Raw genomic sequence first — 27571 nt, forward strand, 5'->3', positions numbered from 1 at the left:
TTCTGCTTGTAAATCAGGGGCTTACATATGTAATTGGCCCAGAGTAAGAGCAAACAACAGTAGTAGCACAGTGCCAGCAATTATTCATGGCTCTAACAAGCCCTGTAGCAGTGTGAGCCAGGCTGCAGGGATCTTGGTCCTCACTTCACCTAGGAAAAACAAAACCTTTGCAGGCTTTGGCCAGCGGGGTTTCCCTTTCTGGGGAGAGCTTGAGGGGGTAACAATGGATTTGCGGTCTTTTTCCCTTTTCCATTCCCTAACAACATCACTCATTCCCACTGTCAGGGCAGAGATTAAATTGGCTACGATCTGGAGGTTTGGAATAAGCCCAGCAACAGGCAGGGAGCAGGGTGTTCCCTGCACGGGGCTCTGGGAACAGGCAGGGCTGAGCCCCATCCCTTTGCACAAGGGATACAGAGTAAACTGTTCCCAGGCAGCCCGACCTCCCTGCCCCAGCGCTGAGCCAGCAGCCAGCCTGCAGATGAGCTGTCATCCCTGGAGAAGACATACCACCACTGGCCCCAGCACTTCTGGGCAAAGGACCACGCGGTGATATTCTGTGCAAGGGCAGAGATGCTGACCCGGTGTCTCAGACAGGTTATTGAGGGCAAAGCCCTCCTTCAGGTTGAGCCCCAAATGGCACGCTACCTCTTTGCACTCTCCAACCAACCATGTCTTATGTCACACTGCAACAGGGTGATGCAGCCGCTCCAGGGCTTGCAGGATGAAAAGTGGGATGGGATCATTCTTTCAGCTATGCATGTTTCTCACACACAACACCAGAGCAGCTCCTAAAAAACTCTTCTGGCACATTGCTCAAAACCAACATGGTCTTCCTTGATGGCAAAGACCCCGCTGGCAACAGAAGGCTGCCCACTGGATGGTCCTCACAAGCCACCACAGACAACACCCTCCTGAGATATCATCAATTTTAGCCACAGAATCACAGCATCTCCTGAGTTGGGAGGGATCAATGACAAAGGCTGAAAGGCATTAACCCAGTGAGCAACAGCGTTAGGATGGAGTGACTGACAGGCTGCAGACCCACAGCCTGATGTGCTGGAAGGCACCATGCAGGTGTGGGTGACTATCAGGACCCCTTGACAGGCCAAACGGGCATGTCACCGCACCACCAGCACAGCACTCATCCCACTGCCCTAAAAACCAATGCCTTGAGTCTTCTCCTTGGTCCCTGCTGAGTGGAACACAAGGTCACCTAGCACGAGGTCCTCGACGCCCTTCCACACGTGCCTCGCCATACACCCATTAGCCAAGGGCTTCAGGGTCCGTGGCCCAGCAGCTCTGCTGGCCTCATGTTCCTCCAGCATCACGTTATCCCTTTGTTTCCTCAACACTCACCAGAGAGCAGATTTATCCCCTTCTAGCAGCAACTTGGAGCATGATAGTAGCAGGGACCTTCAACATGCTTCAGACCTCTGAGGTCAGAAGGTCTGAGGTACTGGCAGACTTCCTTAACCACGAGCCAACTGTTCTGAATTCTCCTCTGGCACATCTGGTTGGGTGTTTTTCCTGCTTTAAGGGCTGGCTGAGCATGAATGGGAAGTGCTCTGTAAGGACTGCTGTCCCCCCTTCGCTAGGCAAACCTTCCCTCTTCATAAATTTTCTGTTACTACCAAGTTTTAGCGTCTTCTGAAGGAAACAGTGTTCATCACAGTTCAGAAGGGACCTTTTGGCCTAATCTCCACTAGAAAAACTGCCAAGCCGATCCTCCCAGCTCACAATTAACAGCGACAGAGACTTCGCCATACTGGGCAATGTGGTGCTGCTATGACAACAGGAACGGGAGACTTGTTAAGGGCCTCATCGAGAGGGATAACGAGCAATCACAGCTCACGGGAAGGCAGAAATCAATGAGAGCTGTTGGTATCGCAACATTTAGCTGGATCGGGCCAGGTACTGGGTGAGCTTTGAAAAGCCAACTCGCATCCTTACCGCACGGTCACCGCGAGTACAACTTCTGAGGACAGGCAGATTCCTGGGGAGTAGAGATGAATATTCATGAAGGAACTCAGTTTGGGAGAGGAAATGAATCAAGTGTGACAAATGCCGCCTATTAGGAAAAGAGGGTGGCGTCTATTTTTAGTGGAGTTGAGCAAACATTCAAGCTCACTCTCTAAGAACTCCAAATAATACCGCTGGCTGGCTCTGCCTCCCCATCGCCAGAGAGAACTCAGCAGCACGTTGCCACCAGCCTGAACAGAAGTTCTGCGGTTGAGCCCCCATACGTGTTTTATCAAAACACAAGTTTTAATCTCTAATCTGCATGGGAAGATGTAACAGTTTCCACCAGGATTTATTTCCACACACACCCTTCCCCCTTTCCCACCCTCTCCAGAATCAGGCAGCTTTGGAGGAACCTTTTTAAGACGGAAGAAAACGCTGCATTCAAATCTCCGAAAAGAGCACTCACGCGGAGCTGTAATCACTTCAGATGCACAGAATTATCAGGAGGAGAAAATTCATCTCACTTAGAATCAAGACCCAATTTGAGGCAGAAAGGAAGAGGCTTGGTTTGCTGCCGTGCCAAGCACTCAGACTCCTCACTGAAGTCAAAGAAGCTCCAGCTGCTCCGAGCCATTGAAAATCATGCCCAGAATCTCTAGCGAAACTTGTTTGCAGAGATGGCAGCAGGCTGATAAGGATGTTGACTCTTCCAAATGGGCCCACGTTCTTTTATATTTTTAGAGGTACTTAGACTGCCTATTATTATTATTAAGCAGAGGTGGAGTATTTACTGCCTCCTTCTCAGAAAGCTGTAAAAATGCTGCCTTTAAGCAGGCTCCTCTTTGCTTCGGGTGAACATCAAAGAGTTTCCTTCAGGCTTAGAAACTGTCCAGTTAAAGAAGACACCAGAGAGAGAATACTGCCTGATAAAAAGAATAGGATCTCCACAAAGCTACTGGAGAAACCTTATCTCACAACCTAAAGGTGCTCCCAGCCTGAGACGGAGACCAGAGAGCTTGGAGGGCTCGTCAAGGGTTGTCCTGACGGTTGCCCTCGGGTAAGGGGAGGGCATGAGCCTGGGATGAAGGACCCTCGCAGCAAACTTTCCTCATGCTCAGGGGCTGCTGGCTTAGCTGCTTCCTCTGCTTGCCCCTGCCAAGCACCAAGAGCCAACTCTTCCAAGTCAATAGGCACCATCTCTTACCAGCTCCACCTGCAACACCACGGGGCTTCCATCACCTCTCTGGCAGAGCCTCAAATGTGGTCTTAAAGATGGCTTACAAAGAAGCAGCTTTGAATTTAGACACATCGAGTATTTGTTATCAATACCTGTCTGTGACACTCATCAGGCTGGGTGAAGATCAACAGCAGAAAGACACAGTCTTTCCCAGAGCAGCCAAACCTCAGGGAATCACCTGTGACTTGGGCATCAGAGGTGGTGTCTCCTCCTGAGGTTCCCTGGCCCTTTCCTCCTCACTGAGTGTCCCGATTCCTCCCTGGCTTTCAGGTTACGAGGGAACAGAGGGGATGATGGCCACCAAGAATGAAGCGTGACTCATCATGGGATGCACTGGGGTGACCTGTATCCCCAGCATGGCACACGTGGGTGGGTCCCCACCAGAACCCATCACCTCCTTGGTGCTTTACAGCATCATTTGTCAGTGAAGTCGGGCCCGTTGTCCTTTAGAGAGCACGTCTCTGTCCCTCGTTGGTTGCGCCGGCCCTCAGCAACTGTTGCCATGGTTATTACATTTGAGTGCTTTTCATCAAGAAGATGCTGCAACTGCTGAATTGTCTCTTGCAAGAGTTATTTAGGAATAACTAGTTAGTGAGTAGGAATAACGGGTTCAGACTGCCCACAGAAGCCAGCGATCCCAATTATTTTTGCTTTGATCCTGCCTTCTTTCTGGTCTCTGCCAGGTTCAGGCTTAAAGTGGGGGTTGGAGATAAGCAGAAGAGAAGGAACGTTTCCTGAAGGCAAACACACTTGGCTCTGCCAGGAGATTAAAGGTCTCTCTTCATACAAAGCCTCTGCTTTTCAATCAATCGCAAATAGCCTGTAACAAGGCACAGCAATCAACCAGGAAACATATATCCTCACCTGTCGGGTTCAGGGGGAGAAATGAGATGGATATTCCACTTCCATCACGTTAATTGGTAATCAAGATATTATGGGCACAGCCTGGAACCCGTTCATCAATCAAGGGGAGTAACCGATGTCCCAGCGCTCTCCCCCTGCCCGGCGCAGGCTGTGCCCGGCGCGGCAGGCGAGAGCGGCTCTCCCGGCAGGCACCGGCCCACGGCTCTGCTGGAGGTGCCGGCGGTTCGCGTCGAGAGGCGGCCGCGTTTCAGACCCACTTTCAGCATCACAAAGTGACTGAATAAAGCCTGCTCCGGAAAGCCAAGGCCGTTTTGTTTAGCTCTCATTTAAAGCTCTGAAGAGTGACTGGGTAATGATGGAGCTGGCTTCCCCCTGCAGATTGGGTCCCACAGCGCCGTCCGTTAGGCTTTTAACGACAGAAATGCTTTCTTCTGCTCTGTGTTATCCCTGGCACAGGTTTAGGGTAGGGAGGCGCATACCCCACAGCCTGAAGAGTGGTGCAGCTCGAGGAGAGGCACGTGGAGCCCGCTGCATCCACCGGCACCAGGGTTTCTCAAATCCCCTTACAGCAGAGGGGGCTGCCCGAGGCACCGGGACCCTCCCCACGGAAGGATCCCAAAGAGGGAGATAGACCTCAGCTTCATTCACAGGAATGAGTCCAAGGGCAAGAAAAACTGATTAGATGTCAGCCAAGCAAGTGTCACACCTGGAGCTGAGGAACTTGCTGCATTGCGCTGCAGGGACACTCAGCAGAGCCACAGAACTGGGCTCTAGAGGGGTCTCTGTCCAGCAGCAACTGGTGGGGACACCCGAGTTCCTGCCAGGGGACTCAGGAACCAAGGCTGGAGCTCCCCCAGGGTTGAGTTCATGCAGGCAACGGGGCTGGTGGAGAGCTGCAGCCCCCTTGGCAGCGCTCCAACAAGCACACCACAGCGACCACCCACAAGCGACGAGCTCTTTCTTGCACACAGACTCAGTAACAGCCCTACACCAGAGACAAAGAACTGAGTTTGGATGATGTGACACCCAGAGATCACGATTCAGCCCTTCCCGAGTCACCAAAAGAGACCGAAGGTGACTTCACTGCTTCTGGCTGAAGTTGCTGGATTTAAAGAAATTAAATTTGTCAGTTCATTAGTGTGTAACATAAGAATGAAAAATGCATTTCTAATTCCTGATCCACTAATCCGGAATCTGCCGATCCCCAATCCCCAGAGTCCCCAGGGAAAGAAGAGAAAATCCACAGCAGCCTTACAGGATTTCTGCATGATCTCCTGGCCAGGTCGTGCAGGGAGAGCAGGAGCCTGCCCCCATTTCCAGAATACCCCTCAGCAAATGTGCTGCCGTGCTGGAGGTACTGGGCATATTAAAACTCAGTTGGCACACTGGGTGTGATGATCTGCAAGGTCAGCTCACCTCCAGCAGCCCCCCAATCCTCAGGGCAGCAGCAAGGGCTGAGCCATGTTCCTAACCCAGGGGTGCTGGCACAGGCGAAAGGCCTGTCCTGGCTGGACCTAAGAGATGTGAACCTCTGCACCTTCTCCCTGGCTGATGCACACCTGCAGATGCTGCTCCTCATCTATTTTGCCCCAGGAAAATGGGTTCACTGTACACCTGCTTTCAGGGTACGGCAAGGGTGCTGGGTGTGCAGCGCTGCAGAGCACACTCACAGTCCCAGGCCCCTCGCCCTCTTTGCAGACCTTAAACCATGACCTCCACAGGCAACATCAACCTCCTACACCAAATCCTTCTTTCAAGTATGTTAGACCCCTCTGCCCCGTTCAGCTAGCTAAGGTGGGCAAGTGTGCCCCACGTCAGCGCGGCCCCCTGCACTGAGGGGGAGATGAGCCATGGGGTGGGAAACTGGGCCATAGCACTCAGTCATCCCCTTCAGACCCTCTCCAAACAGAGGAGCTGACCCAGCTCCTTGACTGACCTGGTTGTGCCTCTGCCCAGCACCTTTGCCTTCACCCGCTGCTTCTCCCCAACTCCGTAGCAGCTCAGAACTTGCCAGCCACGCAAGCACTGTCGGAGCTGTAAAAGCCAGTTTGCACAGGGAGGATTTGCTCCCAAACCATGATGGAGAGGTCCTTTATGAAACACCTCTCCTTTCCAGCAGGTATGTTAGAAAAGCTGTAATGGGCTGTGGCTACAGGCTCCAGAAACACCCAGTAACACCAGAGCCGGTGCATCCCAGCTCTGCTCTCCATCGCAGCAGTCACACAAGAGCCATCGTGCACAGCTGCGGGAAGCTCGGGGCCAGAAATAGCAGCTCATTACTAAAGCACATCATCACACGCCAAGGACCCCGAAACACCCTTCGATCCCCCACCCATCGCCCCAGCCCACACAGCACCATCACTGCCCCACCCACTGGCTGACCCCATGCCCTCCTCCAGCAACAGGTCCCACCTGGAAGGAGACAATCTAGGGCTGACCCCACCGAGCAACATCTGTGTTGCTCCTGCTGAGCTCCCCAGCCCGTGCTCCTGGAGATTCAGGCTGGCTGAATTGATCTCCAGACGGTGATGGGGTAGGACTGAGCCCTGACTCCATTCCACTCTTGAAGGTTTCAATTAATCATAAAGCCAATTCCATTTTGGGCTCCATCTGTCTTTATTCCTTCAGGGACTAATAATGCTTCACCGTGTGTTTTTACACACTAGCTGAACTGAAATTAAGACAGATTTCAATATGAAGTGTCCAAGAAGAAAATACATTTTTCAAAGAGAAAGTCTCGGAGTCGTTACCGTTCTCGGCTCAGAAAAAGATCTCGTTAAAGAAAAGCAGCGGGGTATTAATTTGGGAAACAACTTGGGCAAATTCCTGCTCCTTGCAAGATATGCAAACACACTGAAATCATATTCACAGGCTTTCATGACAGAGTATGGAGGGAAACGTAGCACAATCTGCTGCCATGGGGAGGTGAGGAACATGCGGAGGGAGATCAGAATCCCTCACGTGCGCAGCCACCGACCAAAGGGATGCTGGCAGTGGACACCCAGCTGCACCAAGCGTGGACTCCAATCCTGAAACCCTTTGTGACCCTCTCAGAAACAGAAAAAACCTCAGGAAACCTCATGGTTCGTCACCTCTGGGAGGTCTGAGCCGCTCAAGGCTTAGGGAAACCTCATTTGGATGTCACCGTACTGTCACCATCTTGGGTGCTTTGTTCCTACCTCTGCAAATTCACCCACGGGGACTTTCTGACCGGCCAGGCCTGCACATCTGCTTTAATAAGGCAATTCCTATGTTGATCTGGTGGCTTATGCAAAGCAACAGCCCTAATTATTGATCTGGGCAGATGGACCTAAGGATTAACGGCCTGTCCCCTGAATCAGCCACTTGCAGGGCTGTGCCCATCGTCTCCCAACCATCAGTCCAGCAACAGCGATGCATTCGCTCCCTCCGTGCCAGGGGAAGATGCTGCAGTCCCACTCGGGTGACAGCGGCGCCTGACACAGGCAGGGATGCTCAAACCACAGGCCACAGCTCCATGATGATTAACAGAAGGGAACAGGCATGGCTGGGCAGCAGGAGAGAAGAACCCAGAGAGTCACAAACATGGAGAGCAGCAGTGTGACAGGACACTTAGCATGACCCACATACCGCACGGGCTCCAGCTAATGCCATCCGACTGCGGGAAGAGTCCTTTCTCTTTCCCATCCCTTATTTTAAGGGCATCCAGAGGGATAAAAAAAAGGGGGGGCTGAAAGCAAGAGTGTCTGGAAAGGATGGTTGCAAGATATAATACGATGCACTCCACGCTAAATTCATAAGAGACACAACCAGCATCTGTGAGAACTGGAGCACGCTGGAGGGACAAGCTAGCCACTTCGGATGGAAGCAAAGACGCAACCTTTTGATGGTTGCCTTCTGGAACTGGCTGCAGTACCTTGGAAACTCATTAAATGCAGCAGAAAGGACAAGTGACGTACATCTATTGATGCTCTGAGCAGCAAATTAGTTTTCAAATCTATTCAGGTCTCATGCAGTGGCGTCAAGGGGCTAAGGCTTGGTGGGAAGCGGCTGCGATAGCGTTTCCCCACCTTGTGTGATGGCTCCAAGCTGCCCCGCGGGGAGGGGGCTGCCCACCGGCCCAGCTCCCCTGGGATGTCTTCTGGCCACAGACTGCTGCCCTGACTGGCAGGGCTTAGAGGTCTGCGGCTTCTCAGACAGCCAAGCCAGTGAGTCATTCCCTTCCGAAACACGCCAGGCAGCTCCAAGGGCCTCTGATGGACATCTCCTTTTATGCAGAAACAGAATAGTCTACAATAAAGAGAGATCAAAACCCAGCTTATGAGAAGACACAGAACGTCAGCACCTGAGGGAAGAGCAAGCAGCCAACGATGACGAGTTTCTTCAGAAAGAGATAATTTCCAGTAAGCTGCTGATTTCTCTCTCCACAGAACATCACTTGGAGAGCCTTGAAGGGGCTGAGGCTGGCAGCACTCCGGTGGAAGACCTGAGGAACCATCTTCATGGATGAATAAGCAACTCTTTCAGTGAGTCTTAAAGCACGCAAACAGATGAGGAAAAGCTTATCAAACACTGTATCAAGAGAACAGGTGTGCTGGAACAAGCCAACCTGGGACCAAGGTCACTTGCCAAGATGTGATCCATCTTCGGCCAGGACAGGCAAGGGCCAGTCTTTGATGCTGGGAAAGCCTGTGGCTGCTGGTGTGGTGTTATTTTGCCTCCTGTGCAAGCCGTGCCCCCAGCAGCTTCCACCTTCATCTCTTCCACATGAAGGGAAGGGTGGGGGAACAATAGGCCAGGGAGTGAATACAGCTAAACCATGAGATGAGAGGTAAATGCAGCCCCAAGGCCCCTCAGAAAGCCCAGTTCTGCCACCACCATTCCCCTGCAAACCTGTCCGGATCTGCCTCTGCACGCGCTGCGGACAGCCTGCCTGCAATTAGATCCAACAAAAGCTGCAATCAGGAAAGGGGTAGGAGGGTGCACACAGCGGGACCTACAGAGGAAGAGATGGGACCTGGATCCTCCCAGGCAAGCTCAGACAATAGCTGTAATGGGGCAGTTCTGTCCACCCCAAACCCTGCTGGGAGCCGGTACCTAATTGAGGCTGGATCCTGCATTTCCCGCTCCCATTGTTCCTCTTCCTCCCATCCCTCGCTGCTTTGTTCTATTCAGTGCACTTTTTCAGCCTTTCTTGTGAAGCACATTACCCAGGGGCTGCTGCAGCCTCCCCAGCGCTGGGATTAAAGAGTGGACACGGGTGCCTGTCCTTTGGGGAGCATTTTGCTCCTGTTACTCGGAGGGAACACAGAGAATGGGCAGTACGGGAAGGCCAGGGCAGGGCAGGGCAATAATGCCAGTGTTAGGCAGGGAAAGCTTTGAAGCTTGCAAGGCCATTAGCCGAGTGCTCAGGCTGCAGGAAAAAGGATAAACAGGGAACCTGGATGATGAATAAATAGGGGCTGAAGAGACAGAGGAGTACACACTGCGCCCAGCGACGAAACCATGTCCACACTGGGAAACAGCAAGTCTGGACTGATATTTTTTGTGGGAAGTGGTTAGATAACCAGTCCGAATGTGTATGTTAAATGGAACCCACCCAGTAACTGAGATGCTGCAGGAGAGAGCAGTCACTAAACGAGAAGAGACAGGAACAATCTGGTTTATATAATGCATGAACTGGCTGCGATGACATTTTCCTGCAGGTTGTGTCACCAACATCCCTGCTAAGGAGAGGGTGCTGCTGAGCCCCATGGGAACAGCTTCCCAGCATTCCCAGCCCCTGCCAGGACACTCACCTCCATGGGGAGGACAGGCAAAGAGATGACCAGATGCATCAGGGAGGCTGAGCCCTGTGATGAGTGATAAAACCCACCAGTACTCAGTGCCGGGGTGGGGGGACCGCGCAGGTTTGCTCACTGCTCATGTGTGACGTGAGGCCAAACACTCCAGCTTCAGCAACCCACATCCCCGCTGCTTCGCATCTGTGTCCTCACCACTTGCACCCCAGACCCCCTGCATGGGGTAGCCCACTCCAGTACCCCAAACAAAAACTCCCAGGGGTGGGCTAAGCTGTGTCCCACCTCGTTAGCTCTCCAGCAGCTGCCAGTACAAGGGGAAAGCATCCCTGGTGCAGGACCAGCACCCTCCTCTCCTTTTACATTAGCAAAGAATTAAGAAAACAAACCCAGGAGCTAACCTTGCCTTCTAGATTTTTCTCATGAGGTCTGCTCTCTTGTCTTGCTGAGAGCACAAGGATGGCAGTTTACTATTTAATTGTTAATTACACTTTCTTGTTAGATTTCAGACGCTGAAAAATGTTTAGGGATTTATTCTTCTGTGTAATTAACCATAATGATGAAACAGTTTTCTACCACGCTGCAGTTTCGGTTAAGGTTATTCATAATGGGGAAAGGCTAAATAGGTTGAGTTCATTATCATTACAGACAAAAAACTGAGGTGACCCAATCAAATTAATTTGAAATTAAGTGCAGTGAGGCTGATAACTCCACACAAGTCAGGAGTTCAAATAAAAATAGAAGAGACGTTCTACAAAGCAAGAAATTACACGAGGGCAGAGAATGGAGCTGGGATGGCTGCACTGGGGAGGTGGGGAACGGCAGCAGCAAACACGGCCATAGCCAAATCAGCAGTGAAGGGACTGGCAAAGGTTGAGGATGTAGAGGGAGAAGCTGGAGGAGGAAGGGACGAACATGAAGATGGATTTGAAATAAATGGGTAGGGACAGTGCTTATTAAGCTAACTAGATTTATTTCTCTGCCAGAAATTCTTATGTCCTTACAAGACAGCATCAAGGCGAGGTCTTTAATTTTACTTTCCCGGGGTTTATTGCTTGGGCCTTAATGTTATTTAACAGCAGTGAGCATCAACCAGCTTCCCTGTGAAGCTGGACTTAATGTCCAGTCGTTAGATCCAGTGGAGGCTTTCTCCTCCAGACAAAGACATCCAGAAGAAGGTGGAGCTTCTGCCAAACGTGGAAGTCACGACCCCTCGGAGAATGGACACCCCAAAATATTGATGGGTAGAGAGAGAAGGGATGGGGAGACAGCAAGAAGAATGGTGACTGGGATGCTGGTGATGGCCGCTGTCACAGTTTAAGGGGTTTAATCCCTTTGGAAGTGGTTTCTTTGGAAACCAGCTCTAGGAAACGGTCCAGTGCTGCTGCAAGATGATGCTCGAGTCACTACCTGTGACGAGTTTACTCCCAAATCTTCACCAGGTTCTGTAACATGTTTTATCACCCAGGGCCGAAGCAGGGACCAGCAAGACCCCAGCAACACTGGGCTGGGGACCACTCTGTAGGACACATGGTAAATGCTAGCTCAGCCCATGAGTGTGGGATCCCATCCCTGCCCATCCAGTCTGACCAGCACGGGGGTTTAAAGCACTGGCCAACGCAGCGACTTTCCTGCCCGCTTTGGCCGTGCCGAAATCTCACCTTTCGTGCCTTCTGCCCCCTCCACAAAATGCAAACTGTTTCTCCTTGCACTGAGGGTCCCAGGGCTTAGCTTCTCCCCCTCCTCACCTCTAATTCACCCCTAAGCACACAGGGAGCCTTTGGGATAAAGCTTCAAGAACGCATTCGATACAAATTATTATTCCCCTTCTAAACGGATTAGAAAAATCCTTTTATTACAAAATATTAAAATGTTCAAATTATTGGTGTGGAAAAACGTTTCCTGGAGGTAAAGTTTTTAAAAATTGAGGTTTTAATCACAAGCATAATCCTTTCTGGCTAACGTTTCCAGCCCTGTGAAACATCTAGCTCCAAATTGCGCAGAGGCCTGGCTGCGCTACGAACAAAGGAAGATGCTGCCTGTAAATAGCTTAGAGGACATCAGAAGACACTTCTCTCATCAGCAATCTTTTTTCAGCTTAATATAGCTCCTCTTTGCATAAAACATTGACATTTTTGCAATGTTTGGACCCAATGGTGCGAAAGCTGATTGTCATCCGAAGATACTGGCGTGTACCTTCAAAAATATGCAAGAACATTTTACAGACAGCAGTTTTACTTGCCTCCAAAACACTGTACCTTAATATTTCATACTTATATATATTTAAATGTTAGTACCACTGGATAAATGCTAACATGCTTTTATGCAAATGCAATCACTGAAAACCCAGATAATGTTGTGTATTGGCATATAGTGTTAGTGAATTATGGATACCTAAATGTACAGTCCCACATGCCTAGCAATTATTTTTGTTAGTGCATTTAACTTTTATTTGCAATCAGAGCACTTGAGGATTGTTCAAATGAAGTTTACTTTTTGCAAACTGCTGAATGGAAAACATTCTGTTAAAGGTTTCAAACCAGGAAGGCCGTGATGAGGTTGCAGAGTCGCGGTAAGGGCACCGCTCCGAGAACTCCACCAGATGGAACGATGTTTGAATTGGTCACAGGCTCGGCGATTAAAACCCAAATGCCTCAAATGAAGGACATCTCAGAGAGACAAGAGATGAAACCTTGATTTGTTTCCCTATCAGGTCACCCTCTCACATGGCAGAGGCTCACAAACGGAGCCAGGTGGATGCTGGGAGGACAGTATCCATCCCGGCAGCACCCAGCACCCTTTGCCTTGAGGACCATCCTGCCCCGTGCTGTGGCTGCTTTTCACACCCAGTTTAACCTGATACATAGAGCAGGTATCAGGAGGGAGAAATCTTGAACCACCATGGCTGGGCCTTCCCTCCCCTCTCCTCCTCCCACCTTTGCAGATCCTTCAGCTGGCCAAAGGGGCTGACCCACTTGAAAACTCACTTATCCCAAATTGGTTTCCAAGCCCAGCTCAGCGTTGAGCCAGGTCCCAGTCAGACCAGGAGCAGGCAAGACCTGGGTGATGCAGCTGATTGCTCCATCCCTCACCTGCTTCAATGCCTGGTCAGAGGTAAAGGCAACGCAGACCTGGGGAAGATCTGGGTAGTATTAAGGGCTGGAAAGTTCTGGATGTGACCCAAGCACGTCTGAGACTGCTCTGCATCCAGTGGCTTTCTCCTGCAGAGCACAACATGCCTGCAGAGAGTGCCAAGCTCCCTCTTCCAGGTTCAGCCATGCCAGGAGTTGATGACCCCCCCAGCTGGGCTGGGGTTTGCTCTGATTGCGCCCTGATTCTCCTCTGGGAATCCTGCCTGGCTTTAAACCCCTGGCCTGAGCCAACCTGGCAGAAGAGACCTGGGAGGCAGCCACAAGCCTGTCCGTTGAGCAGGGACCATCGCCTCCCGCCCCAGCACTGCTCAGCATCTTGTGCAGGACCTGACACCAGCCGTGGGCACACAAGGACAGATGGGACTGTGTCCCCACATTTACCACCTGAGGCCCCTAGGAACAATCATGAGGGAAGGAAATAACCACACACACACCCCAGAAATAGGTAAGACATCAGAAAATGCTTGGCATGGGTACTTGAAATGCCCCCAGCAATTTAAACGGAGCAGGAGAAAACAAATGGCCAAACAAACGAAGCAGCACAAAGCAGATGATTTGGTGTGTAGGTGTCTATCGAGCACAGCAAGGGGAGAAATGCAAACCCAAAGCCCAAGCATAATATTCCTCACGTTCTGGACCCGAGCTCTCAGACAATACATCATCCAAGACACTCAAAACAGCCGTCTGTCAGAATGTCCCTTAAAGAAAAAAGGTCTAAAAGCATCCAAAGGCACATTTCAGCCTGGCTGTGTTAGAAAAGAGAGTGCTCTGCCCCAAGGAAGGCATCTGTGTTTAGGTGAGGAATACTGTACAACAGTACGTATCGTGGCCACTGCTACGTGCTCGTACCATGAGACGATGAATTTCTTGAGTCTTCATCGTGTCACATCAGCCAAAGCAGGCCAGGAGCAACTTAACAGCCCCATCATAAGGTACCTGCACATGTTTCCAGAGCCTCTGCACAACTGTCTCTTTATCAAATATATAATTAAGAGTCTACGTGCTATTACAGAACCCAAGGAAATCATTGCCATGTGTTTCAAACATTAAGAGCAGCCAGACTATGAAGAGCAGGTCTGTGTTTCTGATGTGTTAGCGTGCATCTTATCGTCAGGCTCTTTTCCAGGCTATAAACTGAGTCCTTTCCAGTGTAAGCCTGGGTACCTGCTGCTGTCCCTGAGGGCATGGCACTTCACACATGCTGAGGACCAACTGCATCACAGACACGACTGCGAAAGAACTGCAGGTCTGTGGACCAAGTGATAACTCATTTATAATGGACAGGGACTACACAGCAATATGCAAATGTAACGGTCCTGACTCTCAACCTGCACGCCTGACCTTGAAGTCTGGGTCTATCCGATGCATTTCCAAAGCCTCTGCACATGTGGATGTGCAACCTGCCCACCACAAAGCCCCAGAACAAACAGGGCACCCCTAAACCCACAGGGTAGCACCCTGCAGCACGACGCATTATGTACTAGCACATGGCTGACTGGGCTCCTTCGGGCAGCAGCTGCTTTACAGTGAACCATGCACACCCTTCAGACCAGTCTCTGCTTGAGTCAGCCCACCAACCCTGTTCCTAACCCCCCATCCCATCCCATCGGCAGTGCCAGAGGCACATGTCTGTGGGGCTGACTCCCCCCCCAAAGACCTCAGAAGTTGCTCTGTGTCTCAATTCAGCATCTCACCATCCTACCAGGAGGAACTGGAGGGAGAAAGGGGCTCCCTGGGGTGCTCATAACCACAGCGCCCTCCAGATCCCACTCTGGCAAGGGCTGCCAAGGGGAGAGGAAGGGAGGCAGAATTACTCCTCTTGGACTTTGCAAAATCGAGGAGCCCAGGGAAATCAAGAAACAAATAGAGCTTCTGCACCAAATTACTTCTGGCTATGTCTAACGAGCAGGGTGAGGACACCTAGAGAAGACAACCAGGGTCAGTGGTGCTGCAAGGAAAGGGGCAGGGGAGAAGACAATTTGGTGTGTCGCAGGATGAGAGAAGCTTTCAGCTCCTTGGGAGCCCATCCCAAGGTTTTCAGCCTCTCAAGCTGGGCAGGAAGAGCTCACCTGGACAGTGCGGCTCCCAGGACGAAGGCAGCGTGCTCCCTCAGCACGGCCTCGGTGCTGTTCAGCCCGCCGATCACCAGCTGGAGTCCACCCATGGAGAGGAAGTCCTTAGCATTGTCCACCTGGGAGAGAGGAGGTCCACATCAGTACAAACCCCCAGCCAAATTCCACTCAACAGCTCTTGGAGAACACCTTGCTTCAGAAAGCACAGCATCCCTTCCCTCCCAGTCTGACCAGTATTTTAAAAGCAATTAACAATGAAGAGGGAAGGACCATGGCCCGAATTTCATCCAATACCACCCGCGAGCAGAGGGTGTCACAGTCACAGAACCATGGTCTGCTGACAGGTGGCTATTGCCACATGCAGGAAGCATCACTGAAAACTCAAACACTTTGATTAGCTCCCAAAACTGTTCTTGCCATGTGTGTCCATAATTCAGGTGATGTCAGAAATTCACTAAACCCACTGATGTCAAAAAACCCAGTTCTCTGCTCTCCCAGGTGAGCCAGTTATTACTGGGAAACCTGGGAATTGCATGTTTGGCAAAGGCAACTAATTAATTGATGATGTTATTGTAGCACCAGGAGTTAGGGATGCTTAAGAGCCTGTCAGCAGCAACAGTACACAGGCAGCATCGCCTCTGCTCACAGCAAGGAGCAGGGGTGGTTCTGGGGGTTCTTCACAAGAACCATCAGCCACTCCACACAGATGTGAAAAGAAAAAGCAAGTCCTGCTTGGAAGGGTCAGCCAGGAGCTTTCCCTTGGAGCAGCCTGAGCAATGATTTCTCTAAACCAGACGATATTGGACTAACTGCCAGCAGGGAGAAGTTTAAATGTTAGCGGGGATTCATCAGTGTTTGACTTGAACCAGACCCGGGGCTAACCAGGCACAAATCACAGCGGGCATCTGTTCTCGGAGCGGAGATTAGAAAAGGGCTCCGGGTGGCTCACAAACAGAATTCACAGAAACAGCTCAAGTGCTTCAAGTGCAAAATTCAGTCCAAAGTCAAATCGATGTTTTTTGGTTTTCAAGGATTCTTTCTATTCGTTTATTTATTCATTTGTAGCTGTTTAAAAGGAATGTGACGAGCGCTCGGAGCTGTGTGTGCACAAAAAATGGGGTTTAGGTTCTCCAACTCTTCCCCTCCCTGAAAGACAGGAGGACAAGAGTTTATGGTGGCAGATGGGAAGAACATAAATACAAAGCTATCAGCCAGGCAAACCGACCTCCTCAGCTCCAGCCTGTCCCTGGGTGGGACAGGGCCAACACCCAAGGCACCGTGCCAGGACGTCCTTTGAGTGGACAGCAACTTCGTGCTTAGTGTTTTATTTCTCTGAACCCTGTCCCTTCACCAAATCTGGTCAGGTGTTTTGGGTACATGAGAGCACGAAACAGCTCCTCAGCTCTGCGTCCCACAAACACACCCCCGCCGAAGCAGCACCTGGGGAGCTGCAGCTCACCCCCTCTCCCCAGTGGGACATTACCCAGCACTTGCTGTCCCTCTGCGATGCCAGCCACAGAATGCCCATCTCCACAGGTCTGTGGGGTAGATTCAGGACCTGCTGTGGCTTTTGGATCCTTTCAGAACCTTTTCCTTTTAACTCTCCCTACAAACCCAACCTGCCAGACCTCTTGCTTTTCTGCAGGCTCATGTTTCTCTACAAAGAGATCGTCGCAGCAACCCAGTTTCAGCTACCGGTGGGTCCTTTTGTGGCTCAGCCTCTGTAAAAACTCCCAGGGTGTTTTAAGGCTGGAATTAAACGTTTCTGCCCAAGAGGAGATGCACAGACAGGCAGAAGTTTGTACCCTGCATGGTAAAACCAACCATCACCGTAACCTCATCAGCACCAGAGTCCTTCTGGCCAGCCCCAGCCAGACACCTCAACCATGGCAGATAAATAGTGCTGTAAAGCTTATTTTAAAGTTAATTTGTTTTTTTTTTTAATTGGAGTCTATTCTGAGAGCATCTTCCCTCACCATTTTCAGACCAACCAAACCTCCAAACTCAACAACTTGCAGGTATTAACGTCTCTGGGGAGCAGAGGATGCTCTGAGGCAGCAGCTCGTGCCTCACATCAGTCCACCGACATCAGCACGGAAGCAAGCCAAAGATCAAAAGAGCTCTTGAGTAAAGTACACAGGCAAGGTGGGTGAGGAGAGGGATGGGAGAAGAGCAAATATGACAGCAGTTATTCAGGGAGCGGCTTTGAATTGGAGGAGAAAGAAAACGGGGAGGGAAGGCGAGGGAGAAGATGTTAGAAAACGAGAGGAAGGAAAAGCAGCATGTCAGCCCTATGCAAGGGAGAGGAAATTAGCAGTGAGAAATGGTGTAGCATGTCAGAGGAGAGGAGAGAGAAAGATAAGGAGAGTAAATAATTGAGAGAAAGAGCCTACAACGCATGAGAACAGGTCTTGGCTCCGCACGCTGCTGTGCAAGCACCGTGAATTCTGTTTATAAATGAGTTATGCTCTGGCCCCTTCACATTTGCATTTGGCTTTTATGCGTTACAGATAGCCCAGCAAGCCAAACCTTCCTGCTCTTTCTCCAGGATGGGCTCCCAAACGTGCCAAGTTGAATCCTGACCGATGAGAAGCAAACCAGAGCTGGCAACCAAGAGCTGAGCAAACGCAGAGCCCTTGGGCTGGCTCCCCAGGCGCAGGGGAGAAGAGCATCTCTCCCCGGCTCGGCACCGGCCACAGCTTCCCCCCGCTCCCTCGCAGCGGGCTCAGAGGCTGTTTCACATCCCAGCGCTCCGGGATGCTCATGGCCACGCCGCGGAGCAGAGCGCATCCTCTGCCTGCAGACCCCACAAGGCACAGCATTTCCCACTCCACAGGGGCAGCAGCAAGGCAGCTGGGAGCCAAACAGTTATCACAAGCCATGGCACGTTACCATTCAGATGGAGGCAGTAGAGCTGTCCCCAGTCCCACACGTGGGTGCATCCTGCCCTGGGTACCACCCACACCTCCGAGGATGCCCGTCCTCCAGCGGCACGGCTGCGGCTCGCTGCAGGGGCTCCTGACACGTTCAGCCCTTCCAGGGTTATGCGGCACAAGCGTATTTGGCTGCTGTTCAGTAATTACATTAAGCCAGTGCTGCTAAAGTCAGTACCAAGCAGAGATAATACTCTGGACGCATTCAACTGGCTGGAAGAAGAAAGAGGAGGAAAAGCCACGCTGGCTTAGAGACAAGTCATATTTCTTATCAGCTTCCTGCCTGATGAGAAGGTGCTGCCCAGCCATCTGCCCCGACAGCGCGGGCACAGAGCAACGTTGTGATGGATGCACAAAGGAGTGCTCTGTGCTCCCTGCCAGCCTCCCTGCCATTTCCCCTTTCCTGACCCCTTTGATGCTGGATGTGGTTCCCGTTGACGCTCTGGTCCCCACAGAGACCTTCTGACACGGTTTTCCCCATCCCGTGCTGGAAGCAGGCAGGATTTTATGCTGGAATACTACAGACTGTTATGCTGACATGCAAAGCATCCCAGGGTGTCTGGGGGTTGCTTTTTAGCATGCTGGCCTGATGCTCTGGCACCCTTAACCAGACAGAATTAGCCCTGAGTATAAATATGAAGCTCTTTGGGTGCCCATTGTTCACACTTATTCTCTGAGTCAGACAGATGCCATCAGTGAAACAAAAGCATCGAGAACAAACAGCAAGGAAGCCTCTGCATGTGTGTGACAGAGATTTAATGTGGAAATTCAAGACAAAGAGCCCTGGAAATAACAGTTCTATTAGCTGGTGCCTGGACTCCCTCTCTCAGCAGCACATTCCTGCAGCTACCTTCCCCATAGAGTGCCACTTCTGGCTCTACAAAGTGCCATTCCGGTGAAAGGTCTCACACTGGCACCTCCCAAGAGCTGTCCCATTCACTCTCTGCAATGATAAAGTCACCCAGACTGGCACTAGAAAGTCTCCCAGTCCACTCCAGACTCTCCCAGTCTCTGGGGAGGGAGAAGCCTCGTCCTTTCCCATGGGGCAGAGCACAGCCACCATGCCCAGACGCCCACCCAAGCTGCTGCAGTGTGGGGAGGCACCAAGCACCAGGGAGGAGAGCAGCGTGCCCAGAGCCCACATCCCACGGGAGGTAAGGGCGTGTGAGCTGAGAGCAGAGCGAGAGAGATCAGAGGGAAGGGAGAAAGGCACGAGCACATACTGGAGGGAGCGTGTTTTCAGGAGATATATCCAGCCTCACATCGAGCCAATGTGTGAGGCTCCACCGATGCTCAGCCACCCACCACTAGCCCGAGCCTTCAGTCATCAGCACCACCGGCCCTGCTGTGATAGAGGCTCTGCTGTGCCTTCTGACTCACACTGAGACAAAGTGCTGGGTTTCAGGGGGCTGTCCTCCTTCCCTGTACTAAGACATCCTCTGCAAGCCACTGTGAGGGCACCTCCCTGCCACCACTGAGGTGGAAGGAGTGAGAAGACAATTCTTTCTTTAGCCATCGCCACTCCATTTGCCCTCCGAGGGCATCCAAAACCCTGTCCCATGGTGTTTATTTCCCCAGAGAAGAACAAGAGAGGGCAGGAAGAGGCCTGGGAGCAGACAGCAAACCAGGCAACAACCCCCCAGGAAACCGCTCGCTACCAGCATGAGCGACGCTGCATTCAAACCTGGATATACAATAAGCCTGCTGTATCCTGCTGTCTGTCATTGTCCCAGGATTATGCTAATTAAGCAATTTGTATTACCTGATACCGATAAGAAAAATAACAGCAGGTTTATGACACCGTGTCCCTGGGATTTTACACAGCAATTACTCCTGCCTTCCTGTTACCTGGTGAACGTAATATTCCAGATCATAAAGCGCCGCTACTTTCTCGTCCAGCGTGGAGGCAGAGCTGTTGAATTTGCTGATTAATTTAACCATAATTTCATAATCAGTTTCCATCTTAACGTTCAGCTTTTCAAACTCCTCCTTCAGCTGCTCAATGGGACGGAACTTCTTCCTCACCTCTTCCTCGTGGGCCTGGAAAGCAGGACGAGGAAATCAGATATGAAGACAGGTGATAAAGAGAGCCAAGAGAGACGTAGAAGAAAGCCCAGCCCAAGTTTACAAGGGGAATCTGGTTGGTTGTACAGAGGGATTGACTGGTGGGGACAGCATTGAAGGGTCCTTCTGAGAAGGCCAGGAATGCCATTTTCCATAAGATACCCACCCTGGGTACCAGCAAGCACTTCCCAAGCCTGCACCTAGGGCACACCATTTCTATGCCCTACACACCTTCCAAAACAACACGGAGCCCAGAGGCCAGCAGCACTGCTCCGCTCTGTTTGCCTGCAAGCACATGGATGTCCTCAGACCTGACTGCAAAAAGCCCTGGGCAACCTCCCTGATCTCACCACTGATCCTGCTGGGAGTTGGGACTGGGCCTGGAGACCTCCAGAGGTGCCATCCAGCCTGAACCACCCAGTGACACTGTGCAGCAACATCAGAGAGACATCCTCGGACACATATGGAGATGCTTTCATCATCCAAGGAGCCTAACGCGTTTCAGGATGGCTTTACTCTTCAGGGAAATGTATGCACTCGCTGTTGGGGCCAGAAGCTGTCACAAAGCAAGGGGGACACCAGCTGTCAAGGGGGACACCAGCTGTCAAGGGGGGCAGCCGAAGCGCCATGCCATGGGGCTTGGCCAGGAGACAGTTTGTCCTGCAGTGCAGCTTGTTTCCCTCATACAAAGAGCACCCCAAGGGTGGTGATGGACCAGAGAGCTGTGGCAAAGCATGTGGTGAGAAGGAAAAGGCTCCACCAGAGATCTAAGTGAGCCCCAGAGCTGGTGGGAACCAATTCTCCAGCAGCAGCAGCACTGGTGGCACTGGGACAGGCGGGGCCGCAGGAAGCAGAGAGGCCAGACTGAAGACAGGCTGCCCCAACAGCAGGAGAAAGCAAGAAAGTCCCTTCTAAAAGGAACTGTGCCACAAACACACACCAAGCCATGTTTCTATACAGGAGTGACCCCCAGCTGGAGGCTCTGCATGTGCAGCGCTCCCACCCCAGCACTGCCCCGTCTCCCTGCTCCCAGCAGCCGAGGGCTGGAGCCGTCAGAGAGGGAAAGAAAAGCAGCGATGGCAGTGAAAGTGCTGTCAATCTAACAGGAGCCACACAATCAGTGCTAATGACTGCTGGCCTAATTACTCCAGATACCACGCGGTAACACGGAACGCCATCCCCACCCCGCCACACAGAGTGGCTCTGGCAAGAGCGGGGATGGGAACGCGCTCGGCGTAACTCAATTTACTTTGACACAGTTACTTCAAGGATGAATTTGCTCCCCGCAGGAGTGATTTTAAATGGAGTACTTTAGGTCCATTAGATGTAGCTGTTTTTAGCCCAGTGGCTGGGACAATAGCTATTCTAACAGGGGTTTTTAAAATATGGCTTATTTTCACATAATAGAGGATCACTAATTTTTGCATTTAAATGACACTCATTTCGAGGAGCCCTGCTATCCGTAATGCTGGCTGCCACATAAATAATCTTATAGAAACTGAAATAATGCCCTGATGCCAGACAAGGGGAAAACAGACTTGCTGTGACTCCAAGGCTTGAGAGCCTTGAGTCCAACTTTAGTTTTCCTTCAACTGAGACAAAATCAGGGCAGCGGGAGGAGGCAAAGCCCAAGGAAATCACAGAATCACAGAATGCTTTGGGTTGGAAGGGATCTCATCTAGTTCCAGCCATGGGAAGGGACACCTCTGCTAGCCCAGGTTGCCCAAAGCCCCATCCAACCAGATGATGCAGTAATGACCACCCAATTAGTGTAAATTCAGGCAGGTTTTTCTAATCCCATACAAGATCAGTAGGTTGTAAATTCTGGGTGTAGCAGGCTGGCTTTGTGGAATTACCACCCAGCACCCACCTCTGCGCAGACACAGAGTAAATCCAACATCTCTGCTCTGTGTTTGCTGCTGTACTGCCCAGAGGGGGCAACGACCCTGCTTTTGGGACAGCACAAGTGTCTGCAAGTGACTTTTCTGCATGATTAATTCAGCTCTAATCAGTTTGGCATCACAAAAAAAAGGGGAGCAGCAGCACAGTGGAGAGCTTACTAACTGTGCCTGCTTTGGGCTCGGCAAAGACCCCGTAGCTTCACTTCAGCACCAAGAATGGCACTAGGGAATTCACTGTCTGGAGAGGTCATGAGGGCAGTTACATGGGTACCACACTTTGCATTTTTTTTACAGAAAACCCAGGGTTAGTACCAGAAGGGTGAGAGTTTCCCAGCAAACTGGCTTGCTGATGGGCCAGCAAAGGTATTTTAGGTCTGTATTCACCAGAAGATTCATCTGCACAGTACTTTCCCAAGCAATTCCTTTAACCAGCATGTTCCTGAGATGCTGGTTAGGTAGGTAAGGCAGCGTGCTCACACCCCTGTGCTGTGTGTTGCGTCCCAAACCAGGAACTCACCTTCCTTTCTGCCTTCTCACTTTCCTTCATTTTAGCCAACGCCTTTTTGAGCTCCTGGGATGTGAATGAATTCGAGTCAACATCCACCTTGCCCAGCCTTGGGGAGGGAAGAAAACAAACCGAAACGTGTTAGGGGCAAACACTTGTACCTGTGCTGTTCTCACAGCTAACGTCAGGGGGGAAGGAACTGAGAGCACTGGATTTCTGTCCATCTCCCTCAAACACAGAAACAGACTCCATGCTCACAAGGAGATCAGCCCAAGCACTGTGGTTGGGGTGGGCTTTGCAGGCCCCTTGCCCTGGCAATCAAAAGGGACCCCAAAAACTGCACATCAGCTCAAAACCTCAAGTCCCGACCCGGTAAAACTCGCTGATTAATTTATGCCTCTGAATTTTGTGTAGTGACACAGAAAAGCAGGAAAGCTTCCAGAGGGGCAACAAAAAAATAGCATCCCTGTGCCACTAAAGCCCTGCTAAGGCCTTGTGAGCTTTACCACGGAGATCTCCAGCTGAAGCACTGGTGATGCGTGTGCGCAAAGCTATGACAACTCCAAGCAGCAATGACACAGAAATGGCAAAGCCAGTTGAGCTGTGTTGCTCTTCATGGTGATCTCACTGGTCCAGGGGTGTTTTTCAGGGCCGCAAACGCTCCTGCACAGAGAAAGTAAAGCCATCCACTGAGGCATCATGAAGCTGAGGAGCATCTCCACGGCTTGGAACTGGGAGGAGCGAAGGAAGCAGTGGTAAATCCCACACACTTCAGAAAAGAGAAGTTGCCCATAATAACTAGACCTTTGTTGGTGGGGCCCCGAGGGGAAAAGCACCAGTGAAACTTTCAAAAGACATTTAAAAACTTGGGTAGAGGGAAAGTGGCAGGAGAACATCATCAATAACTGACATGAAAACAAATGCAGCAAGCCCACTGACCCACCCAGCTAAAACCAACGTGCTCCAGCTCAGGCCAGCACAACCAAAGCCCCTCAGAACTGCCCTCATGCTTTAAGCTCTGGAAGGAGTTTCAGACTGATTGCTGCCAAGGACTAAGTGTCATTCCAAGAAGCCAGGCTGCAAAGCTAGTTTCAGTGTCACAGCATGAGAAGCCACACCTGTGTCTCTGAACATGCACTCAGGGTAGCCCTGCTGCCACCCCAAAGGCACCCCAAAGCACCAGGCTCCGTTTCAGCACTGATGAGCTCTTCAACCAGCCACCAAGCCTGGGGCAGAGACGGCACTTGGCTGCACTGGGGAACGTGGCCACTAACCAAGGCCGTGCAGCCCACCCACCCCGAGGCTTTGCCTCACTTTACCTTTTCCTTCCTCTCTCCTCTCTCGTGTCGCTTCTTCCATCTTCGTTATCCGGGCGCCTGGCTTCTCTCTCTCCTGTCTGCAGATTCAACCGCACGTGGGACCCCGCGGGGACAGCCTGACCTACAAACAAAGGTCAGATGGTTTTACACCGCGGGCGTTACTCCAGCTTCGCGCAAGACGGACGAGCTGAAGGCGCGTGCGCCTACCCGAAAGGCAGGAAAGCCGCGTCCTGCAGGGTCAATGGGAGCAGGCTCTCTGCCACCACCCACTCCTTCCCCCAGCAATGCCCCTGTGATCAAGTGTTGCCTTAACCTCACAGAGATGCCACCCTGACCCACCAAATGCATTGCTCCCCTGTGCCACAGGGGAGCAGGGACCCCAGCCCAGCAGTGCACCAACTCCCTCTCCACTGAAATTCCCCATCAGGAGCAGGTCTGGAGGCTGCTGGAGAAGGGGGGCTGTGTTGGGGACCGGGTCGGCGATTGGGGCAGACGGCATAAAATGCAGCTGCCAAAGCAGTATCAAAGCACACCGCAGAGTACAGCCAGGCACAGGGAGTATCAAACACACCACAGCGAGCCTGTGCTGGTTTGGAAATATTCTATTAAAAGGAATATATGATCAGTGCTATCTGCCAACAAAAAAAAACAGAGAACACATTACACTTGGGCTTTAAACACCAAAAAGAAGGGAAGTTCAGGGTGTTTGTTCTTGGCCCCAATTCACCACGAACACATCAGGATGGCCACCCATCGTGCAGCAGTGGAGGTGGCAACATTTGGCTGCTGCTCCTTGATGTTGCTCCCTCTTCTTTTAACACAAGAAATGTGTCTGCTGAGGAGAGCGAGGCTGCAGCTGAGTGAGCAGAGACCTTGGCTGTGCACAGAAGGACAGACAGACACACCACCGCTCATATTCCTCTCCACTGATGAGGTTTCTCTAGTCAGCCTTTCCTTTATCCTTTCCTTTTACCTAACAAGACTCCTGGGATAAAATAACACAGCGTGCAGGAGACAGGTAGCATCTTCTACCAAAAGGAAGAGAAGACAAGGATAATTATTTCCTACAATAAATACATGTACTCAAAGACAAAATGCTCTAGTCTAGGGAACCACCAGATTGATCCCTCCCTCTTCAAGACCAAAGAGACGTTTTGCTGATCAAAGGACCTGGTGCTTCCTACATAAGACTGGGACATTTGTCACAATTCAGACAAAACATTTCAGAGCCTAAAGCCATCCAGCAGTATAAATCCACATAGAAACCCCAGGAAAATCCATTTAGGGGGGTTTTCTATTAAAACAGCTCTTCTTCCTCTCTACTATACGCCGCCCATGGGAAGCTGATTTGGTTGGATACATGTTGGGTCACACGTGATTATCTTCCCAGCTTAAACTATGCAAACCCAGGTGAGATCCACCTCCTCTGCACTTAGCACACCCTCCACCGAGGGGCCCAAACCTCCTCCTGCTCCTTGCCTTGTGATGTGCAGGAGCTTCAATCTCTAGGTCTCTCCAGAGGAGCATCTCTCATTCCCCCTGCTCTGCCCTGGTCAGGCCCCACCTGGAGCGTTGTGTCCAGTTCTGGGCTCCCTGGTATAAAAAAGACAGAGATATCCTGGAGAGAGTCCAGCAAAAGGCTACGAAGGTCATTAAGGGCCTGGAGCATCTCCCCTGTGAGGAGAGGCTGAATAGGCTGGGGCTGTTCAGCCTGGAGAAAAGAAGCCTGAGAGGGGATCTGATCAATGGTTATCAATATCTCAAGTGTGGGACACAGGGGGACATGGGCAGCCTCTTCTCAATGGTCTGTGGGGACAGGACAAGGGGCGATGGCCTCAAGTTGGAGCACAGGAAGTTCTGCACCAATATGGGGAAGAACTTCTTCCCAGTGAGGGTGCCAGAGCCCTGGGACAGGCTGCCCAGGGGGTGTGGAGTCTCCTTCTCTGGAGACATTCCAGACCCATCTGGATGCCGACCTGTGCGACCTGCCCTAGAGACCCTGCTTTGGCAGCGGGTTGGACCTGATGGGCTCTGGAGTCCCCTTCCAGCCCCTACCATTCTGGGATTCTGTGATCTCCCCACTTAGAAAAGGGGCCCCTTGCAGAAAGGCACCACCACAGTTCAGCCCTGCCCTCCCCAAGGCAGCAATTCCCTCCCCAAGCACAAGCTCTGGGACTGCCCAGTTACAACCACAGCCCTCCCTGAAGCATCTCCTTGCCTGTCAGATGATGAACGTCCCTGTTACCAGAGCACCGACCCCGTGTGACGGGTCCTCACAGCTTTCTATTTTCAGCGAGCGGTAAATGAAACACAAACCCCGGCGCGCACGAGCTCGCAAACCCAGCACAACCAAATTAAGGCTCCTGCCGCCAGAGAAGACACAAACCTTTGCTGCTCCTGCTTCTTGGCACTTTCCTAAACAAGATTTGAGCGAGCCCATCCAAACCCCAGAGCAGAAACCTCAGTCCTGATGTATTTTGAGCAGCTTTCATTGCTATGGGGATTTCTTCTCACCGCGGTGCACGGTGGTGCAGGTTCATGCCACAGCAGGACAAACCTACTGTTTTATTAACTAACCCCAGAAAGACATCTTTGTTTTCAGCTAAAAAATTGGTGTAGTCACTTCAAATCATCCAGATGTTCGAGGCAGGATGAGGTCCTCAGCGTTGTTTCGTTCAGGGTATTCTGAAGGATTATTTATAAAGTGTTTTTGAGGGTGGTTAAAATCACTGATTTGAAGGAGCAGGCTGGAAATCCTGAATTTTCATCACGCTTCAATATGTGGCTTCCAGGCACTTCCCTTGAAAACAGCCAATTCTCTTTGATTTCTGTAATTTGATATTATTCACAACCGGGCGCACGCACCGGAGCGATACACGTGTCGGCAACTCCACAGCTTCGTGTGCTGGAGACAGGGAATCACACACCCTTCACAGTCTTTTTGTCTTAGAGGAATTAAGTTTTTGCTCGTTGCTTGTATTAAATTGCAGTTGGGAAATGAAACTCAATTAAAAACCATAAAACCCCAACTTTCTATTTACACAATTTTCTGACCTTTCTTCTCCTTGACACCTCAGAGAAACAAAGGGGCACCCAGGGCCTGTCCATGTTGCTGAATGGAGCTGAATGCTCTCTGAATTTCTCTCCCAGAGATGAAGTCCTACAGCCACCAGATCTCACCTCGCCCTGCTTCTTCCCTCCTTGGAAAGTTGAAGAAGAATTGCCATTCTAATTCACTTCCCACCTCTGAATCATAGAATCATAGAATACAATCACAGAACGCTTTGGGTTGGAAGGGACCTCATCTAGTTCCAACCATGGGCAGGGACACCTCTCACTAGCCCAGGCTGCCCAAAGCCCCATCCAAACCAGCCTTGAACACCTCCAGGGATCCAAGAGCTCCCACAGCTTCTCTGGGCACCCTGTGCCAGGGCCTCCCCACCCTCAGAGTAAAGAACTTCTCCCTAACATCTCACCTAACCCTGCCCTCTCTCAGCTTGAAGCCATCGCCCCTTGTCCTGTCCCTGCACTCCCTGGGGAACAGCCCCTCTCCACTTTCCTGTAGGACTCTTTAAGTATTAGTAGGCTGCAATTAGGTCTCCCGGGAGCCTTCTCTTCTCCAGGCTGAACCAGCCCAACTCTCTCAGCCTGTCTTCACAGGAGAGGTGCTCCAGCCCCTTGATCATCTTCATGGCCTCCTCTGGATGCTCTCTAACAGCTCCATGTCTATCTTCTACCCAGGGAATAGGAATAGCCATGAAAACTCTTCAGAACATGCACGA

General features: G+C 51.3%; 1 protein-coding gene across 1 annotated transcript in view; it reads right to left on the reverse strand.

The window, feature by feature from the left end:
• SIL1 (SIL1 nucleotide exchange factor) overlaps positions 1-27571 on the reverse strand; it is a 97477-nt gene that overhangs the window by 18134 nt on the left and 51772 nt on the right. The window contains exons 5-8 of the mRNA XM_084268557.1: positions 23790-23910; positions 22483-22579; positions 19849-20040; positions 15065-15186 (exon numbers count right to left, since the gene is read on the reverse strand). Of these exons, the coding sequence (XP_084124683.1) occupies positions 15065-15186; positions 19849-20040; positions 22483-22579; positions 23790-23910 (532 nt within the window). The remainder of the gene's footprint in view (positions 1-15064; positions 15187-19848; positions 20041-22482; positions 22580-23789; positions 23911-27571) is intronic.

This window comes from Gallinula chloropus, assembly GCF_964237585.1.
Source record: "Gallinula chloropus genome assembly, chromosome: 10".
In the NCBI taxonomy this organism is placed as follows: Eukaryota; Metazoa; Chordata; class Aves; order Gruiformes; family Rallidae; genus Gallinula; species Gallinula chloropus.